Source organism: Fistularia commersonii, chromosome 20, assembly GCF_037954325.1.
Source record: "Fistularia commersonii isolate RoL2024-O1a breed Wild chromosome 20, RoL_Fcom_v1.0, whole genome shotgun sequence".
Classification (NCBI taxonomy): domain Eukaryota; kingdom Metazoa; phylum Chordata; class Actinopteri; order Syngnathiformes; family Fistulariidae; genus Fistularia; species Fistularia commersonii.
The window spans coordinates 10,388,429-10,409,513 of NC_141303.1; the positions used below are offsets into that span (position 1 = coordinate 10,388,429).

Consider the following 21,085-nt stretch of genomic DNA (forward strand, 5'->3'; position numbering starts at 1 on the left):
TCAATCGCCAGACTAAGCCATGGGAGAATGTTTATTGTCCAGCAAGACAATGGCACAATTATACAGATAGATCTGAATCCAAACAATTTGTGACTGGACTTGAAAAAAAAACTGTTCATGCCAGATCCCTGAGTAATCTGACAGAGCTTGAGTTGTTTTGCAAGGAAGAATGGAGAAAAATTGCAGTGCTCAGATATGTCATTCTTATTTAGATATCTAGAGTGCTGTGATTGCAGCCCCCTCCTCAAGCCAGCTTCTTATCTGTCCCAGTTATCCTTGGACACACATGTCAAAGTCAAGGCCCGCGGCCCGTATTAAAACCGTGAACAAATTATCTCTGTCCCATGGGATGAAATTGATCATTATTAGAAACATCCCGCAGGCCGCAGCCGCCTGCTGGTGTTTTGAACGTACCAATACTACATTTCCCACAATGCAACGGTACCCCGCGAACTCACTGCAGCGCAGCAAGCAGGCTTTGATTTCATTCTTCATCAGCAGTCAGAGCAGATGTCAAATTTTAGCTATATCTCCCCAAAAATGGCTAAACGAAAGGTGGACGGTGATAACAACGGATTTCAAGGCAGTTGGGAGGCAGAGTACATGTTCACTGAGGTAAAAGGCAAACTTGTGTGTCGTTTATGTGGAGAAAGTTTGGCTGCGGGTAGAAAACTTGAGCCACTTTCCCAGCTGCCAGACCATGAAAGAGAAGCTCTCTACCGCTGTGTTCCCGAGTGCACAGTTTGCCGATAAAGTTAACATACTTGCTGCCGACTTCTGACGAAACAAAACATCATACCGGAGCCGTCAAAGTGATGAGCACCTTCACTCAATGCTGAGGATTTCCTCATCTCAGAGCCTGACCCCGAATTTTGATGAACTTGTACAAAGGATGACACCACCAGGTATCAGGCTCAGCCTCAGACAAGTGATCATCACAGAGCATGAACGTATTTTTAGTTTAATTCAGTTATATTTTTACATTTGTTTCTACAAGACATGTTATTTTTCTTCGAAGAAAGTATTGTTTTGTCTGTGTGCCATAGATTTTTTGTATTTTAATTTATTGTATTTTATTTATTTATATTTATTTTTCAGTTAATGGATTTATTTTTCAGTTAATGGACTAATTGGAGATAGGAGCTATCAGAAAGAATAAAACTGATTTGATTTATTTATATTTTCTCATTTTCATATTTGAAAGCAGTAATTGATATGAACAAAGAGCAGCACGCTATTGCCCCATTATCATTAGCATAACAACTCCCTTAGACCTTTTTTCTAACGATCAACTCCTCCATTTACATAACAAGCCCCCATAATCTAGACCCACCCAAAACTCTGGCATTTACATTCAGAAACTCTCCATAGGTTATTAGAACGGAAGAAGCCTCTCAGATGAGGGGTGAAACATCTTCAAGTGAAGAAATTCAAGTCCAGTTGCCACAACAAGAAGATTTCAACAATGATACATAGACTATACCAACTATAACTTTGCAATACTTTTTGACATTGTTTTGTCTTTCACTTTGAATATTTTACTTTTAACATCAAGCCTTTCATTATTTCCCACTTATCCTGCAGTCAGGGAGGTGGGAATGCTGGAATCTATCCCAGCTGTCTTTGGGCAAGAGGCAGGGTACATCTTGGACCAGTCATCAGTCACTTATAGTCAAACAACCATTTGCTTGCTGACACACGAGGTGTCGAGGCAATTTTTTCCAATGTTTCCCTGCTTGTTTTTGGACTATGGTAGAAATGCAAACTCCATGCACACGCCACACAGAAAAGCCCTCTGTTAGAATTGAATCAGGGTCCTTTGTGCTGTGAGACGGAGGCAGTAACCACTGTGCCCCGTTCACTTTTAATATTTTATGCTGAAATTAATTGAGATTTAAAAACTCATTACTCCATGTTAACCACAGGAGCCGTGTAAGGTGTGCCTGCAATGGCCATCGTCAATTATGTCACAAACTTCCTCGTTGCTGAGCAGCACCTTGTACTGACCCTCCTTATCTCTAATCAGCAGCCATGCTGTGTGTGCCAGCAGACCCATGGTGAGTCACGGAGTCCACCAGGAATGATTGGATGAACATTTCCCTCAATTTAAGAAAGATCATTCATTTAACAATTGGATCCAACTACAGCACAGTTTTTCAAAATTTGAGTTTCCCTGGAAGTATTTGAAAAATGTTTTAATTGCCCACGTTAAACAGCTTATTAAACATAAATTATTTGTGTATATCAATATCCCACAGCGAAATAAAAACAATCTAGGCGCTGCTCTGCTTCATACTGGTAAACAGGGGATAATGAATGAATAATTTAATAATTTCACTGGGATTTAGTGCCAGCAGCACTAAATCCCATTCAAATATTCTATGGGATTATTGCTCATTTTTATATAACTCAGGTGTCTTCCTCTGTCAGATTAACTTATCTTGAGTACACTTCTCCTGATCAAACAACCTCGATATTTCTAAGTAGGTGAAGGGTTGGACAGGAATGAACATGAAGACACCAGCACTAGCGAGACAAGGGGTCGATGTCAAAGGTCATCTTAGCTGTTACAAATGTTCCCAGACAAGATTTTTGATCTCTAATAAGTGTTTTTTTATGAACACCAATCTTGATTGACGGTAATAAGAAATAATGTATACATCAAATCTCACACAATGGGCGAGGGATGATTTCATTGTTTATCCACATTTGTTAATATTCATATTTGTAGGATAGAAATGAATCCATTGGTAATGAATCAGTTTAGTATATGCTCTAATATGTGGTGGTAAAATAGGCAATGTAACAAAATCCTTGAGCTGATCAGATTGTTTAGCTGATTGTTTGGCAGTCAACAGGCAAAGTTTGCTTCACTGTATGAGGGACACGATATCCATTCGCGTTTATGGGAGGTAGTCAGTATTACAACTTGTTTTCAAAAGATTTTATTTCACACTGTAATAAATAGACTTAATATTTTATAGGTTTGCACCAAAAATCAGTGTTCAAACCTGATAAAAATCTGTTTAAGATAAAGTTAAAGATGATCATTTTGATTGATCAAGAACAATCACTGGATTAACAAAATGTATTTAAAAAATTCTTGTTCTCAAGACATCAACAAATTATTCATAGATTACCTATTTCACACTACAAAAAGAAAATTGAGAACAGTATAATCCTCAATGCACACTCCAATTTACATGATGCTGTCAATAAATATAGCATCAGACCAATAGCTATCACCCATTTATATCCTCTTCCCTATGTAAAAAACACAGGAAGATTGGTCTAATTTCTCAAGAAACAGGAGTCAAATAAGTGATTAAGTATCACACAGACATCCCCCACCCAGCGCCGTGCTGATAGACAAGTCTTCGTTTGTGAAATATTGTACCTTTGGCCTGCCACAAGGACTGGTCAGACTTTGGAACCAGGGCAACACATTTACAGGTCCTGGTAATGTCATACAATAAGACAGGAGGACTATAAAAGCCAAACAGCGGAGACCAATAATCAGTCTTCACTGAAACAGGGGGACTCTCCTTTCCTTTTTGCCTTTGGCAGCTTTGTGAAGCCCATCATGGGGGGTGCCAAGCTCTGCCTTTTGCTGGTGCTGGGCACCTGCGCTCTGGCCCGTAAGTATTGATATTTGTTGATGTCTGTTTTTTTAAGCCGATTTTTTTCAAACCTTTCGGTTTTTTTTCTTCATTTCTAGAATATTTTAGATTACAAGCATAAGTACGAATATTACTAGACACTGTTCGGTGTATAAGATATAGTCTTCTATAAGCTTCTGTTCTGCAATTTATAAATTCACTAAATCACTTGTATTTAGTTGTGTTTTATTTTTTGTCATGTCATGACCTGTTTTTTTGTCACACTGATTTTGAATGATCTACATTTAATTTCTACTTTCTTATGAGCATATATTACTACATCATGTACAATAAACTGACCAACTGACCAAAAAACCTACTGAAGACAAGTTTCATAGCAGTTGGTGGGTGTTTATTGAATGGCAAGCAAAAATATTTTTCTTCCATTGCAGAGCAAGATGTTGATGAGCAATCTCCACCATGCTTCTGTGAGTTTCTACTTCATTTGCAGTATTGTATTCATTCTTAAATTACTTGCAAGGTATAGATTAATGAACAAAGTCATAGCCTTGTTTCACCGCTATTGTAGTTATGCAGTCAAAATTATAATTTAATGAAGGCTTGGAGTTCAATCACTTTGTGGAAATTCCTGGATGCAATAATGGTAAAAATAATACATACATATAATTCTTTTTTTAGTGGCTAAGCGATTCAAGAACTTCAGGAGGTTTGTTTATGACTATGAAGCTGAGACCTTTAATGGCGTGAATGGAGCTACCAACCAAAAAAGTGGTCACAAAGTTGCATGCAAAGTAAGTCTTACAATTTGGTTAATTACTGTCTACAGTCTTCTGATTCAGAGAAAAAGAGGAAAAAAACAGTATTCCTAATAACAACATCTAATCTACCGTGCAGGTTGAGATTGATGTGCCCCAGATGTGCAGCTTCATCCTCCGCACCACCGAGTGCTCTCTGAGCGAAGTAACTGGTGTGGATGCAGAGGGTAATGCACAATACAGTCCTGCTGCTGGAGCCGAAGATTTCAAAACTGCCATGGCTGTGTATGTTAACTCAATAGACTACTTCTTTTTTATATTTAAAACATCTCAGTATTCATTCAGTAAATTGACCATGAATGAAGACGTGAAATTATGAGATGGCGTGAAATCCTCTTATGAATCTGTTTATGCAAACAGGAACTCCTTGAAGATTTCAGCTGAGGGACAGACTGATGTCAAACTCTTCCCTGAGGATGATGAGCCTGTCAACATTTTGAACATCAAGAGGGGAATCATCTCTGCTCTTCTTGTGCCATCTATGGAAGAAGAGAAGAATAAGGAGATGGTAATAAATTATCCACTTTTTTATTACCTTATTTTTGATCTAATCAGTGCAGGTCAGAGGCACCATTATGAATTTGATACTGTTTGTGGTGCTGTGATAAACAAGTTGCACAATGACTAGATAAGGTGCCCTGTCTCACTGGTGATAAAAGGACACTGAACACATCATGTTCTCATGCTAGCAATCTTAAACGGAGGATCGAAGTCCTAGATAACTTTATGTTGTTAATAGAATCACTTGCTCTCATAATAAAAGTTCATGTTTCAGGTCAATTGATAATAGGATTCAGGCTGATTGCTATATTCATAAAAGCAACTTTACCTTTAGGGCTCTACCCCAGATTTTATGGATTGACTTTTCTCAATCTTATGACGTTCTCACCATTTTCAGGCCACCGTGCATGGAGTATGCGCTACCGAATTCACGGTCAACTCAAGAGAAGACATAGCTACCAGCGTAACTGTCAACAGAGATCTTTCCAAATGTGACTGGTTCACACCCCGCAGGCAGAACACAAGTCCCCTGGCACTCATCTCTGGAATGGTAAAGACACAAAAGAAATATATAGTACATAATTGTTGCTGCCATTGCAAACATTAACCAGAACTACGGAAGTTAGATATTATAATCCCTTCTTTGAATTTCTGAAAAAGCATATTTTCATGATGCGATGTACAAAGGCAGGTCCAGTGAAATTAAAGAAAAAAAATCATATGCATGTTTACCATACTGACTGTTTTCCAGGACTCTTGCTCTTCCTTTTTTGAGAAACATAGCTCATGGTGTTTTGTTTTCTCTCCACCATTAGCACTATCCCCTGTCCAAATTGATTAGCAGCAGCCAGACTTGCAACTATAACTTTGACAACCAGAGGAAGCACATGACCAGTGGTACCTGCATAGAGAAACATCTCTTTCTTCCCCTCTCCAGCCAGTAAGTTCATTTTTTTCCAAAGAAGAGCCCCATCAAAATAATTTATGGCCTTCCACAATGAGGGATGTTAACTGTCCTTTAAAAGACATTTTTTACAATCATTTTATTTTTTGTAATAACTTAGAATTTCTTTGACTTTCAGACAAATCTGATTGAGCTTTTGTAGATGGTCTAGAGGGAATTTTGTGAAATGAGTGACCATGTGAACTTAATTTGTCCTGAAATAGGAATGAAGCTGGAATTTCTACTCTGGTGAAACAGACTTTGACTCTGAGAGAGACTGCAAAGATCAATGACAGAATCTTTGACCGCAGTGAGTGTTACAATTTTTAGGATATGCTGTTAAAATCAAAATGGAAAGTTATAAGTTATATGTCTGTCTGTCCAGATGAGGCCAATCTCAAGCGCTTACCAATGGATGTGGTTGATGACAAGTCACCTGTGCACACCAAAGAAACTGCCACTTCCACAATCAAACTGTTGAACAGCTTGTCAGAGACCTCTCAGAGTGAAGACCGCGCCGGCCTTTTTAACAAACTAGTGTCAGAGCTTCGTGGCCTGAAGGTTGACGTGCTCGAAACTGCTGCCATTGAGATGATGTCCGTGTCTGAATCTCTGGCTATGCAAGCTCTAGTTCAGTGTGGTACTCCAGAGTGCACCAGTGCAATACTGAGGGTTCTCAGGACCTTTGACAAATCGGCTCTTGAAGTAGATGCCATTGTCTATGCCCTGGGACTGCTCTCTAACCCCTCCCGCCTCATGGTCAAAGACATGCTGGCTATGGCTGAGTACAAGCAGAGCAAACCCATCATGTATGGGTTGAGTAATGCAGTCAGGAAGTAAGTAAGCCTATTTTTGTATATAAAGGTTTAATAAATGATGTAGCACTGGTCCAGTATGTAAAGAAAGCAATGTTGAATTTTGTCTTTAGACTGTACCAGGCTGAGGGAGTCACCCCAGAAATCAATGCTGTGTATGAGTTCATGGCTTCCCTTCTGGGTGCAGACTGTGCTGGAGAGAAAGATATAACCTTCCTTACTTTGAGGGTATGTGGCATACTTTGTGGTTACAGCATTTACAATACAACCATTTATAGCTATTTTTAAATCAAGTTATCTTCTATTCTACGCAGGTGGTTGGTAACATGGGAGATGCTATTGAGGCTGCTGATGCTGCTATCAAGAACACCCTGCTGAAGTGCATGAGACAGCCTGCAACTACACTGTCTGTGCAGCTGGCTGCAATCCAGGCTTTTAGACGCATGTCTTTGACCGATGAGGTAACTAAAACACCCCCACTAGTAAATAATTAGTCTCGTGCACCTTTTTATTGGGTACATTTTCTTAAAAAAAACTCTTTGCTGTTGTTTTTCTATCAAGGTTCGCTCTAACCTTCAAAGGGTCAGCCAGTATCCCAAGGGTGCTGTGCAGAAACGTCTGGCAGCTTATCTCATGTTGATGAGGTCTCCCCAAAGCAATGAAATTGAGATGGTGAAGAAGCTTGTGATGCAAGAACAGAACATGCAAGTCAAGAAATTTGTGACCTCCCACATCTACAACATCATTACATCCACGGATCCAGAAACCAAAAAGTGAGGCTGGGGCACGCTTGCATTGAAATGCCACTCAATATTAAATCCAGCAATACTCATGCAGATAAAGTCTAGAATTTAGAAAGAGATACAACAATGTAAATTTACTATTATTTTACTTTTACTCCAGAGTTGGAGATCAGATTAAGAGTGCCTTGCAGGACATTGACGCTTCCCTGGAGGACAGTAATGATGGCACTTATAGTGATTACGCCACAAAATCTCGAAACTACAAGCTCGGAATGATGCAAGGCAACGTCATCTTTGACCCCAGCAGCCAGCTGCCAAGAGAGGTTTTGCTTGAAACTACTCTGAAAGCATTCGGCTACAACATGGATATTTGGGAGGTTTGTGCAGCTGCATCTTGTCACAATATGCCTCTAACAAAATAGGTTTTTAATGTGATTTCTTTTTTCCAACGGTAGATTGGTATGGAAGGAAAAGGCTTTGAGCCAACCATTGATGCTTTGTTTGGAAAGAATGGGTTCTTCCCAGACACCATCTCCAAGGCTGTTTACTGGGCTGAGGACAACATGCCGATGAAGATCAAAGAAGTTCTGGAGAAATGGGTTGCTCCTCTGAAAACACAAGGACAGCAAGTATGCTTTGTACCAATTTTGATGAACATGGTCACGATGTCCAGGCTCATCAACTCAATAACTCAATGAATTTCTTTCTTTAAGGCTCCTGAGAATCTTGTGAGAGAAATTGTCCGCAATTTCAACAAAATGATTAAAGAACTGCAGAATCAAGAAACACCAGAGACCATGGCCTACCTTAAGATTATGGGAGCTGAGCTTGGCTACATTAGGGCTAGTGAACTGAAGAATATTGCTGCCAATGCAATGATGTATGCCAGCATATTGTTCAAGGACTTGCCTATGCAGGTACACCTTTACGACTGATAAAATATCTGCCCCATAAATCATTGTTTTTTTCTTCCCTTTGTAACAGAGAGAGCACTCAAAATGATTGTTGAATCTTTGTTTTTTCATCAGGCCATGTCTAAGATGATGTCAAGCATGTCCAATGAGTTATTTGTCCACTACATCTTCATGGACAACAAATTCAACTTACCAACAGCAACTGGCTTGCCGCTGACATTTGCTTTCTCTGGTACCTTTGCTCCTGGTGTAAAAGGAGGCCTTCGCATGACTCGAGACATGGTAAATATTTCTAACCTGAGCCTTGATCCTCTGGGCTTTATTAGACATTTCGGGTACTTTTTCAGTATCATGTTACCATGTTATCATGTTATTAATTAGTTTTCATCTGACCAAATGTCCTTCGAAATTCTGATATCATTTTTGAGAGTATTGTAATGAATATTGGTCAAAATACAATGCTTTTATGAGACTGAGAAAGTATGCATGTAATAGAATGGTACTGATCCATTTTTCTAATGATTCTATAATCAAATCATATCTTTTTTGTACCTCTTTTATCTACAGAAGGAGTTTTTGTTCATTCCATCTGTTGGAATTGAGTTCATGACACAGATGGGAGTCAGTGTCCCTGAATTTGTTGCCTCCACGGTTAAGATGAGCACCAGCATGCACCACAAGAGCGTGCACAATGCTAAGCTTACAATGAAAGCAAGCGAGCTCAAGCTCTCCTTCCCTGCCCCAGAGGAAACTACAGAAGTCTTCAGAATTAGGTAAGGTATACTATATCATAAACGCATATTATTCAAGTAATTAATGTTTTAATGGCCGATGGGGAAAAAAAAAATCGCTCATTACATTGTAACTTGAAAAGTCGCTATACACACGCATCAGTAAATACGCTCAGAAATAATATCATAATTTACTTAAGTTCCTGTACATTTTGCCATCAATTTTATTATTTAATTATTATTCAAAATTGTTACCACATTGAGTCTTACTCTATTGTTTTTTCTTTTGAAATAGAAATAAAGTCATGATTGTGGGTAACGGCAAAACTCAAAGTCTCCCACACAAGGCAGGTGAAAGGAACTGCAAACCCATCGCTGGATTCCAATATTGTATTGAAACTCGTCAGGCTGACACTCGGGGTTTCTTCCCCCTAAATGGAGAGACTATGTAAGTTGTATTATGAGAATGTATTTTTTCGTCAGTGTAGTGTTATTAATTTCAATATTCTGTTTCGCCAACTGCATTCTTTCATGCACAGGTCAAATTTTGTGGTGTCTATCTTGTCTTATTTCTACTTTACATTTATATATTATGTAGCTCTTCTATAGAGAATTTTTAATTTGGATAATGTGATAAAAAGCACATACCTAAAATTAAATGTGTAAATACATAGTGTAATATGACTATGATCTACTTAACAGTATATATTATAAAGTAATAGACTGTATGGGAAAACATTAACCATCCCAATGCATGCCTGAAGCACGATTCGTTGCATTTTTTTATGTATGGTGGTGAAAAAATAGTCTAATACTGTTCTGAGAAAGAAGTTTGAATGTCTCCAGAGGATTCGGCATCCCATTCTTTTCTGATCATCTTAATCACCATTAACCTTAGGTTCGCTTTGGACCTGATGCCTAGCGGAAGTGTATCTGAGTACACAGCTACTGTTGCATATAGACTGCTCAGTGAAGGAGACGATGGCAGCCAAAATGTTGACTCAGTGAAGATGACCCTGAGAGCTGAGGGTATGAGGGTCTTAAGTGGAAAAGACCGTTCTCTTTCAATATCATTTGTATATGTACATCACTAACTACTGAAAACATGAAATATCAACTGTATTATGACTTTAGGTGCTCAGCCCACCGAAGCAACAGCCACAGTCAAATACAACAGGAATAGGAACATCCTCACCGCTGAGGTTCAAGCACCTGACTTTGACGTTGAAGCTGGAGTCAAGGTTGGCATGACAGACAGCAGTGCCAAAGGAAAATCATTTATCCTCGAGATCTCCAACAAAAATGTACCCCAGGTGTCCCTGATCGGCCGCGCACAGTGAGTCAACTAAACCACAATTTTTGATCAACCTAAAATATTTCAGAAAAATATTGCACTTGACCTAAAGCTTAGCAACTTGACAAAACGCATACGTTAAACATTGTTTACTTCTTGGGTTCCTTAAATAATTTAACTGACCACATTATTTTATTAACAGGGTTCAGGCTATGACTAAAGGCATGGTCCAACTTCAGCTCTTGGTCCCCTCACTTAAGACTGATGCCTCCATCACTGCTACTATGAGCAAGGATAAAGGGCTGGCCATGGAAATTAAAAGCGATGTTAAGCTCCTAGAGACCTCTTCCATTCAGGGAGTAACATTCAGATATGGTATGCCAGTTTTTAAAAATCAAACCGATAGACTTCCAAGTTTGCACATTTTAAAGGGGTTTCCCACGCCTTGCTTTCATTGTAAAAGTAAAATGCCATATTGCTTCGCTTCCCAGGAGAAGACAATGTTGAGATTCAACTCATGTCCAACATGAATGCCGAGACCAAGATGTTGGTGCCGTACACTGAAGACCTCAAGGTCTGGTCCAGCCAGTTTTTGGAAGATGTCATGGATCAGCAGGTTGTTAAGACTGACATGAAATTGCGTCATATCATCAACAAGGCGCTTGAGGTGAATAGACTGTTTGCAAATCTTCGTTAATCAGAAAATGAATTCTCCGAGATTCACAAATGATAAATGCTGTGTTTCTCCATCAGGCTAGTAATATCTGGATGGACAAGATATCAGCTGAGGTTCCATACGTTGAAACTCTGAAGAACAGCATTGCAAGAATGGAACTTCCTTCCATGCCTGACAACCTGTTCATGAATGTGTAAGAAATCCAAATACGATTTACAGGGAATTCAGAATAGTTTAATGTTTATTATGGTGAAATTAAAAATTTAGGATTAAACGCAAACAATCGATCTTACAGTAAGAAATGTTTGTTTGTTTGTTTGTTTTATCCTTTATCCAGGGAAAGCACAGTCAGATACCAGTTCAACCAGGATGATTTGATTATCACTATCCCACTGCCTCTTGGGGGCAGATCATCTGAGGAGTTAGGAATCCCTCGCATGGTCACCTCCCCTCACATGTCTGTGCCACAACTGAGCATGGAGCTTGCCCCGAAAGAGATCCAAATCCCCACTTTTACTATCCCTACAGAACGTGAAGTTACCCTGCCTCTCATTGGAATGGTAGAAATGTCAACCAAGATCAACAGCAACTATTATAACTTGGAGACAACAATGTCTACTGGCAACAACACAATTGATTTTCCCAAATACCTGGCCAAATTTAAAGTCATGGCTGACAGCCCAATCAAACTTCTATCATTCAAAGCTGAAGGTATTTTTTCAAGTAAACATTACTTACTGTCATTTTCTGTTACTCTATAAAATGTTTGAAATACTTCTTATTGTACACATTCACACATCACTGATACTGACTCATATTTTTCCTGATTTGCTTGTTTTAAAGGAGTAACAGAAATGTCTGACACAGAAGACGAATCGATGAAATTCATCATGGACGGTTCCCTGGAGCATGACTTGATAAATACAAATGTAAAAGTGATGGAAACCCTCTCTGTCTCAGACAATGTAAAGTCATCAGGAAGTTACAACATTAATGCTGTTAGCCCATTGGGTCTGCAGACTTCCCTGACTTTGACCAACCAGTTCAATCTCGACTCAAACATACTATTTGGCGATGTTAACATGGACGGAAGTGTGTCCATTGGAACCTTGACTGCTGGCACCACCTATCTCCATACATTTACGGTTGAGCCGGCAAAGAAAGAAGCAAAATTGGAGAGCACGCTGAGAGTGACCTCTGAAATGTTGAAGATTGTAAACAAGATCAAGGCATCATATGCAAATAATGAACTTCTGGTTGAGTCAAACACCAACGTGAACATCGACCCCATCAAGCATACCACAAAGATTAGCCTCACCTACAAGGATGTCATACTCACTATCCATTCAAACTCCGTGACCAAGGCCAATGAGAAGATTCTACGCAGCCAAATCGAGTTCTCTCTTGCACAAGCACAAGCCAGCCTCCGAATCGAGAATCAGGCGGATGACACCGAGAACCGCGCTTATACTCTGTTCACAGGCTCCGTTAATCCATCCGGTTTGGAGCTGAATGCTGATGCCTCCATCAACATCTTTTCAAGCCTTGCCTCTCACAAAGCAACCTTGGGTTTGAATGCAGATGGCCTGACCACCAGCTGCACAACAACTGGTCAGTATAGCCCAATGACATTTGAAAATGTTTTCCATGGAGGAATTGATGCTGCTGGAGCCACCCTGTCTCTAACTACCAAGGGAGGCATTAAAGAAAACAAAGCTGAACTCAACGTTGAGGGAAAAATGGCAAGCTCAGATGTCTACCTGAATGGCATATTCAAGGCAAACCTTTTTGATGCAAATACCAGAAGCAGAGTGAACCTAAGGCTGAATGAAGATGGCCTGATCCTTTCCAACAATATGGTTGGGTCTTTCAATGAGATGCGGGCAGAAAATTCCCACTCGCTGTCTCTTACACTGAGATCCTTCACTCTCCACTCCAAGACTGACAACGTCCTTGACAAGAGAAACTCCTACATGCATGACATTACCATCACTGTGGATCGTTTCATTGCCTCTGCTGTAATGAAGAATGATCTGAAGGTTATGGACATCATCTTTGTGAATGATGCCCAGTTCAAGGCACAACCCTACAACCTGGAAATTACTGGAGCAATGATGGGAGTTTTATCAGAAGAGGAGCTCAAGCACACCTATGAAATCAAGTTTGTTGACATGATTCTGTCCAAAAAGTTCAATACTGATGGCCGATTCCTGGGATCGCAGATAACACATAGCACAGATGTGGAGATTAATGGTCTTTCCCTGAAGTTCAACAATGCTGCAAACATGAAATCAAAATCTCTTCTCTTTGACAGCACAATTAAGGCTTTGGCCGAGCCCTTCACTCTGAACATTGATGGTATGTTCAACTCAAATGGTGCATTGTACCTGTATGGACAGCAGAGTGGTGAAGTATACGGTAAAATCCTCCTGAAAGCAGAACCCCTAATGCTCACTCATTCATTTGAGTGCAGAGCCTCAACCTCTCATGAATTGGAAGATGGATCTACAATTAAAACCAATATGGACAGCAAGTCCGCCAGTGAACTGAGCCTCCAAGAGCAAAGTATGTCTTGGACAATGAAGTCCAGCATAAATGACCACATGTTTAACCATGAGATGGGTGCCAACAACAATGCGGAAAGAATGGGCATTGAAATGAAAGGAGTGGTCTCAACTGCTTTCTTCAGTGACGACAGTCAGGACTACACTATCTCTGGATTCATGAAATATGACAAGAATCAGGACAGCCACTTCATTCAGATCCCGTTCATTGAGAACTTGCCAGCAGTAATCGAAGGTGTTAAGACCACTGTGATGACACTGATGGACCAGGGCATTGAGATGCTGAGAGACATCAACATCAAGTATGAGATAAGTACCAAGTTTCAGAACAAAGTCTCTGAACTGAAAGAGGTCATTGACAACTTTGACTTCAACCTCTTTGTTCAGGACATTAGAAAATTTGTGAACTCAATTGAAAATTTCATGACCAATCTTACATCCAGGTTTCCAACAGAGAAGATCATCAGTTCACTGAAATCAGTCATAGATAGTGTCATGGCCTGGATGAAGAAACATAACTTTGTGAATAAGTTTAATGTAATCTATGGAAAAATAGAGGAGAGTCTTGCAAACTACGAGGTTGAGAAGATGATAGGAGCTATTATGGATCAGGTAGTTAAAATCATGAAGGAATATCAGGTGAGGGAAAAGATTCAGTCTGTATTAAATGCTATAAAATCAATTGACTTCCAGCCTTTGCTCAAAAAGATCACGATGCCGGCTCAAGAACTTGTGAATGAGCTGTATTTGTTTGACTTTAAACAGCTAGTTAATGACATAAGCAGCTACTTCGTGAGAATGATTCAGAAAGTGAAATCTTTTGATTATGACACATTTACCATGGAGTTGAAAGAAAAACTGACAGACATGAGCAAGATTCCTTGCTTTGGAAAACTCTACGGAGAGTTCAGAGTTGCCTCACCTCATTACAATCTCAGGACAACTGTCGACCTGGAGAACACCACAACCACATCAGTCACACCAGAGTTCAAAATTAACCTTAACTCACAGGCTTCATCTACCCTGAAAGCCCTTGACTTCACCATGGATGCCAGTGCACATGTTGCCATGCCCAAGATGCGTCGTCTATCCATCTCTGAGAACATCAATGTTGAGCAGTCATCTTTTACTCTCGACCACAAGGGAACAATGACACTCTATGGTTTGCCAACCCAGGCTTCTGCTGAAACTACAGCAAAGATCACCGTTGAAAACTATGCTGGAGAGTTTGTCAATAATCTCTTCTTTGCCATGGAAAATGGAGTTTCTGCCACTGCAGATACAAACTACAAACATGATGTCACCTCAGGATTCCTCAACATTTTCTCTTCCGTATCAATGAATCAAAAGGCAGTGTTTGCTCTTGAGGATGGCAATGCTCGTCTGACGATCAACAATTTGGCAAATGGAAAATATGGAGTAAAGGATTTGAGAGATGAGGGAACTCACAAGAGTGATTTGGAACTGGTCATGGACCTGCATACGGCCAAGATGACATTCACTGGGGCAACAGCCTGTGACTATTTTAAAATGAATCAAAATGTGGCAACTGAAATTTGCATTTTCAATCATGCAATTGTTGATGCCAAAGTTGAGACGATAACCGGTTTCATGGACACTAGTGTTGCCGAGATGAAATTCCAAGCTAAGGCCGAAGACATGAAAATTGATATCACCGCCACTCACAATGCAAAGCTAAGTGAGGGGTCCCTCTCAAACTCTCTTGTTGCTTCGCTGGCACCAAATGGGCTTATCTTTGACACCAAGAATAAGGGAAATGCCAAGGTCTTCCTTCCAGTCTCAACATCTGGTAAATTGGATTTCCAGAATGACCTGGCACTTACCTTGAATTCTGAGGTTCAGCAAGCAAGCTGGACAGGAATGGCCAAATTGAACCAGCACAAATACTCCCATTACTTCAACATGGATAATGGTGAGAATGAAATTAGCATGTTTTACCAGATTAACGGAGAGGCAAATCTTGATTTTCTAAAAAATCCCATCAACATTCCTGAAAAAACAGTGCAGTTTTTGGGTATAACCACGCCAAGAGTGGAAGGTTACACACTGTGGGAAGACACTGGCCTCAGTTATCTCCTTGCCACAACTCAACAGTCAATTGACATGAGAGCCAAGCTGACATACATGAAGAACCCTGAGACAGTCACTATTAACATCAACATGGATCCAATCCTTGATTTTGTTAATACCAATATCATGACTCTCCAAAACCAGATGCTGAATGGCAAGGATAAAGCTGCTTACATCGTTGCTTCATCATATGACAAAGCCAAGGCAGAGTATGAAAAAATTAGCTCGGATCTACCTAAGACACTTACAATCCCTCCCTACAGAGTTCCAGGGTTGAATGTTGAAGTTTCTACTTTCACCATTCCCCTGCCTGACTTCACTCACATGACCATACCCTCTCTGCGTATTCCATCAGCTCTGAGCAAGTTGACTCTCCCAAAATTCACGCTGCCCAGAATTCAAAGTATTAATATCCCAGTAATGGGTGATTTGACCTATGAGTTCTTCATGAAAACACCAGTAATCATTCTCAAAACCGATGCCAGCATCCTCAACCAGGACAGCATGATCCTCAAGTTCGATGCTTCCTCATCTTCTGAATATGATTTTCTGGCTGGAAAAATTGTAGGCAGCTCCAATGTGGACACGACTAATGGATTTAAAATGGCCTCTCTCTGGTCTGTGAAACATCCCATGGTAGAGGGAAATCATGAGGGTTCAATTATGTTAAGTTATGATAACATGGATGTCGCCATCACTAATTCAGCAAAGGTTAATGTTTATGATCTGGCAATGGAAATCTATCAAGAAACAACTGGAAATCAAGAGGAGGGTCTTGTTGTCTCTGTGTCTACACCATCTGCTGGACTCATTGCGGTTCAGCTCCAGGCCAAGCAGCCAATGCAAGTAAAAGGAAGACTCTACGGTCGCTACCCTGTAAGTCAACATTGCTTGATTTTTAAATTTCAAATTAACTATTGAATAACATTACATTACATTACAGTCTAAGGCAGATGCAAAGCGACTTACAAATGTATTTGTACATGTACCTGTAAATGTACTTACAAACATTGAAATGTATTTATGGTTTTAGTACAACATTTTTTTATTTTTCTTTACAGTCTGAGCCAACAACAGATATTGATATCTTGGGTCTGAAGATGTCTGTGATGACCTCAGAGAAGTTGAACCTTCAGGCATCCTGGAATATGGAGATGCCATATGAGATGATGCTGGGACTAAAGGAAAAAGTGCCAGCAGTTGTGGAAATGGTCTCTGATCCCGCTGTCAGGACATATAATGAGATGTACCACAGAACTAGATACCTGGAAGAATCCTTTGAACAGGCTAGAGCGCATGGGAAATCAATGTTCAAGAGGGCTGTTGATGGTCTTGTGGCAGTGGATCCTTCTAACATTATGACAACAGCAATAGATAGGGCCATTGTGATACTGAAAGAGTACCAAAACAAATTTGAAATTGTTCTTGATGCTGTTGTGAAATTCCTGAGAGAAACCAGGTTCCAGATCCCTGGCTATGAACAAAGACTATCAGGACTTGAGGCCTACCAGATAGTCAGCGCTTTTGTTGTTGATGTAACTGAAGAGGCAATTCAGACAGTTCCAAAGTACATTTCCCCCGTGTTCACTGCAGCTCTTGATTATTTTAAAGCCATTGAATTCACCATTCCTGGCTCTAACCACATTGTCAGCGGGAGAGAAATTATTGATGACTTGTCAGTGGCTTTGAGGAAAATCCAAGACCAGGTTATCATTACAGTGAGGAAAATAGGAGATATTCAGTTGGAGGATGTCATCAGGAAAATCTCCCCATTCACACAGTTCATCATTGAGCAGAGCGAGAAACTACTCCAAACCTTAAAATCACAGAATGTAGACTCTCTCTTTACCTTCATGCAAGAAATGTATAATGATGCAGTCAATTCTCCTATCTTGAATGATGTTGTCCAACAAATAGATGAGGTCTGCAGAATTGTTATGGAGTATCTAAAAGATGCAAGAGCTAAATTCCAGAATATTGTGAGTGACATCTCCACTGAACAACTTCAAGCTGACATCCAGTCCTCGACCGACACATTGCTGAAACGTATGAATGCTTTCCACAACAATGTCATTGAGACCCTCAAGGAAAAAAGCAGAGCTCTTGAACCATTTGTGAGAGTAAGTGATAAGCAGATGGATGTTGACATTCCTTTACCATTTTTTGCCTAATTTAACCAAGTTCCATGTCTACCTGGGCTTTAGGCCTACTAAACTGTTTGCAATGACTTTATGTTTTGTGTAACTAAACAATATCTGTCTACGGTGCATCCATTCTCATACCAAAATACAAAACTGTACACTAACAGATGTAGTTTCTACCATTATTTGTGTCTCCTCAATTGTTTTCATTATTTTACAGCTGACTAACCTGCTACTGTGCTCACTTTGTTTATTGACTATTTAAAACAATAAAACAGTTTGTATTGCAGTCTTCGGCTTTGTAAATTTCTTCCATACACTATTGATGACTCAGAGACTGAACACATTATGAGATGCAACTACAAAACATTAAATATAGTAAAGACACTCTATACACATCCCTGTCAAGTAAAGATCAGTCATTTCTATTGTCAGATCAGAGTTCAGCTGAGATACAAGTGGATATATGGAAATATAAACGGCAATAGAAAAACTGAGGGGAAAAATGAGTCCAAGGTGTTTGGGCCCAAAGCGCCTTCCATCCTCTAACAGTGTCATTCAACAACCTGCACTCCATGACATCCCATCTGCCCAACTGCTCACAGATCGGTGGATGATGTAGTCAGCGAGGTGAAGTACTACATTATGCAAAACTTTCATGAAAAGGGACACAGGAAAATCTGCATTTGTGTAGATTTTGTCTGTTTGGAACAACTCTACCATCCCTGAGGTCAACCTGAGCTGAAGGAAACCTAGTGACAATACAACTCAGAAAAATTAACTGAAATACCAAATAGATGATAAACTTTGCGGAACGCCATCCTTCTTCAGGCTATGGTCATCTAATTCAATATACTGTACAATAGTTGGAAATATGGAATTAATAGTGTCTGCTGTCTACGTATCCATCCACCAGATGGAGCAGACAACACCTGAGTAATCGTCATGCTTGCAGAAACAAAAAAACATGGTTCTTGGCTTACAGGGAGACTTCATGACCTGAATATTCAGGATGGGGAAACAGGAAAGCAACATTGCTACAGGCCTATGTATCACCTGGACTCAAAGAGTTTCACCTCCTTCCTTCTTGTAACTAGTACATAGCAGAAAATACCAAAAGGGATATATAGACAGTATTGTTTTGGAGGCAATCCCGATGAAGATGCAATTGCTTGAATGTCAGAGGTTTTCCTTGTGATCACACCGTGGGCCTTCAAGTTTTTCAACTGTCAGTCAATGCACATTTACTGTTGTTGTATACAAATTTATTGTAGTAATGTTGCACTGCATGCAATACAGAGAATAAGGTTAAATGGCTGATTCGCTGTGGTGACCCCTGAGGGGAAAAGCCAAGAGTAAAAAGAAGACATTGCAAGTGTAAGTAGTTTTTCACTTCTTCTTCTTCTAATGGTTTATTATAATTTACAACTGCTTTGATCATTCTGTATCTACTATCGACATTATCATCTGAATCTTATTGACCTATACATTGTTGCATTACTGGCTTATGGTCAAAATGTGACTGTTATGTAAAAAATATCTGTATGTATGAATAAGTGCAAAAGCTGACTTCACCTTTGATCTGTAAATGTTCTTATTGTGTTCTGCTTGCGATACTGCAAGCAGTAAGTGCAGTCTTATTTTCTTCAGGGTATCGATGCTTTGGTTTCCTAACTGTTGCCAGGAAATGTATACAATAATGTGACTGCTAGTTTCTCATGGTGCAATGTCTTTTTTTCTTAAATATTTTCTTCCCAGTAACACTGCAGCCAGCTTCCTTCATCTGGTTCTTGTCATGTAAAACGTTTTGTTGCGTGGGTATGCAGTGTGATAAAATTTAATAGACTTGTACAAAACACTGGATGTGATCCCCAAACACACTAACTTCAAGTGCCCCCACCCCAAAAAAGGTAGACGAAAATCAAGTCATTCAACACATTGATTTTATTAACTTTCCCAGAACAGTAAGCTTTTATCCCTTATATTCTGTTTTGTGTCTCCTGGTTGTTTCCACACTACCATTTTTAACTTCAATATTATTCAACTCCAATGATATTTAATATATGGAAATTGAAGTCTGAGGATCACATTATTTTGGCACAGTTTTGATATTCCTCTTCTCAACAATACATTTTCCTACAAAGTAATTTAAAAAAGAAGAAAGATAAAAACTTGACTGTCTTGGCGATTTATTTAACAGCAATTGGTACTCGAGGCACAAGAGGGGAGCCAGTGTGGGAAAATTAACTAGTCCAGCACAATGCATTCCTGGTCTGTAAGTCAGCAAAAAGCCCAGCAACGAAGGCAGCGAGGAATTAGACTTTTACACCATCAACACCCTGGGTGGATTTACATCAATCAATTTATATTAGGTACTTGTTGCAATACAGAAATATTACAAGGCAGAAGTAGAACTGGGCTTTAAGATTTTGCAATTGCTAAAAAAATGAACACTTCTTTAGTAGATCTCAAGGGACTTACCCCTGCACCCCCACTCCCTATAACTTACGACCATAGCCATCAAGTAAACAAGCACTCCCACTGTTGCCTTGTAGGACTGTTACATCTTCTGGAGCTACATATCAAACTTGAGTTGAAGTTATTCAAATAGTCAGGAAAATTATACCCTAAGACATTTGGTGCAAACTTCAAGGTCACAAGAATATTTTTGTGCAAGAATAAATCTGAGGTACATTCACTGTCTTAACTTGAAAAGCATGTATTTGTGTATTTCTCGGCTAATTCAAGTTAAATTGCACAAAATAAGGGGGGAAAAATTACATTATTTTGCCTCATTTGGTCTGTAAGACAGACACCCTTCAACTAAGGGACAATTAATTAGAAGATTGTGAATATAATAACATTATTATGAGTGTTGAAATGTTGAAAAGTTTAGCTGCCATCCATGGCTTAGTCCAATTAGGGTGTGCACTATTGACTCATAGAGCTTTGATGAAGCACACTTTTTATCCCCTGTCTTCTTTCACATACAAAAACAATTACAACTCTGCCCACTCCCTTTGCAGTACCACTGGAAGAAAAAAAGACATAAGTAATAGCTTAATATGAAAAATGATTGCATAACTAGTGGAATACTATATGTGCTTGAATTAGTTTGGTTCAGATGAACTGTAGGTAGAGGCACCCCCTTACGAACTGACTGCACTGGTTGTAGGGTGCGATGTATGTATGTGTTCACTTCATGCTGGGCAAAAAAAAAAGGTCAAAACTTCAATG

At 39.6% G+C, this 21,085-nt stretch overlaps 1 protein-coding gene across 1 annotated transcript; it reads left to right on the top strand.

Annotated features, from left to right (window-relative positions):
* The first annotated feature begins 3,583 nt into the window (after positions 1-3,583).
* On the top strand, positions 3,584-17,911 carry LOC147222890 (apolipoprotein B-100-like). Its single transcript, XM_086167599.1, is given in 27 exon segments — positions 3,584-3,638; positions 4,052-4,087; positions 4,299-4,411; positions 4,515-4,660; positions 4,796-4,943; positions 5,334-5,486; positions 5,752-5,876; positions 6,104-6,189; positions 6,265-6,715; positions 6,808-6,922; positions 7,009-7,155; positions 7,256-7,467; positions 7,598-7,814; positions 7,893-8,066; positions 8,151-8,354; positions 8,466-8,633; positions 8,919-9,124; positions 9,378-9,530; positions 9,981-10,111; positions 10,217-10,418; positions 10,579-10,751; positions 10,868-11,043; positions 11,130-11,245; positions 11,390-11,763; positions 11,896-15,779; positions 16,074-16,583; positions 16,769-17,911. Coding segments are annotated over 27 exon segments (9,618 nt in total).
* Positions 17,912-21,085: the final 3,174 nt, after the last annotated feature.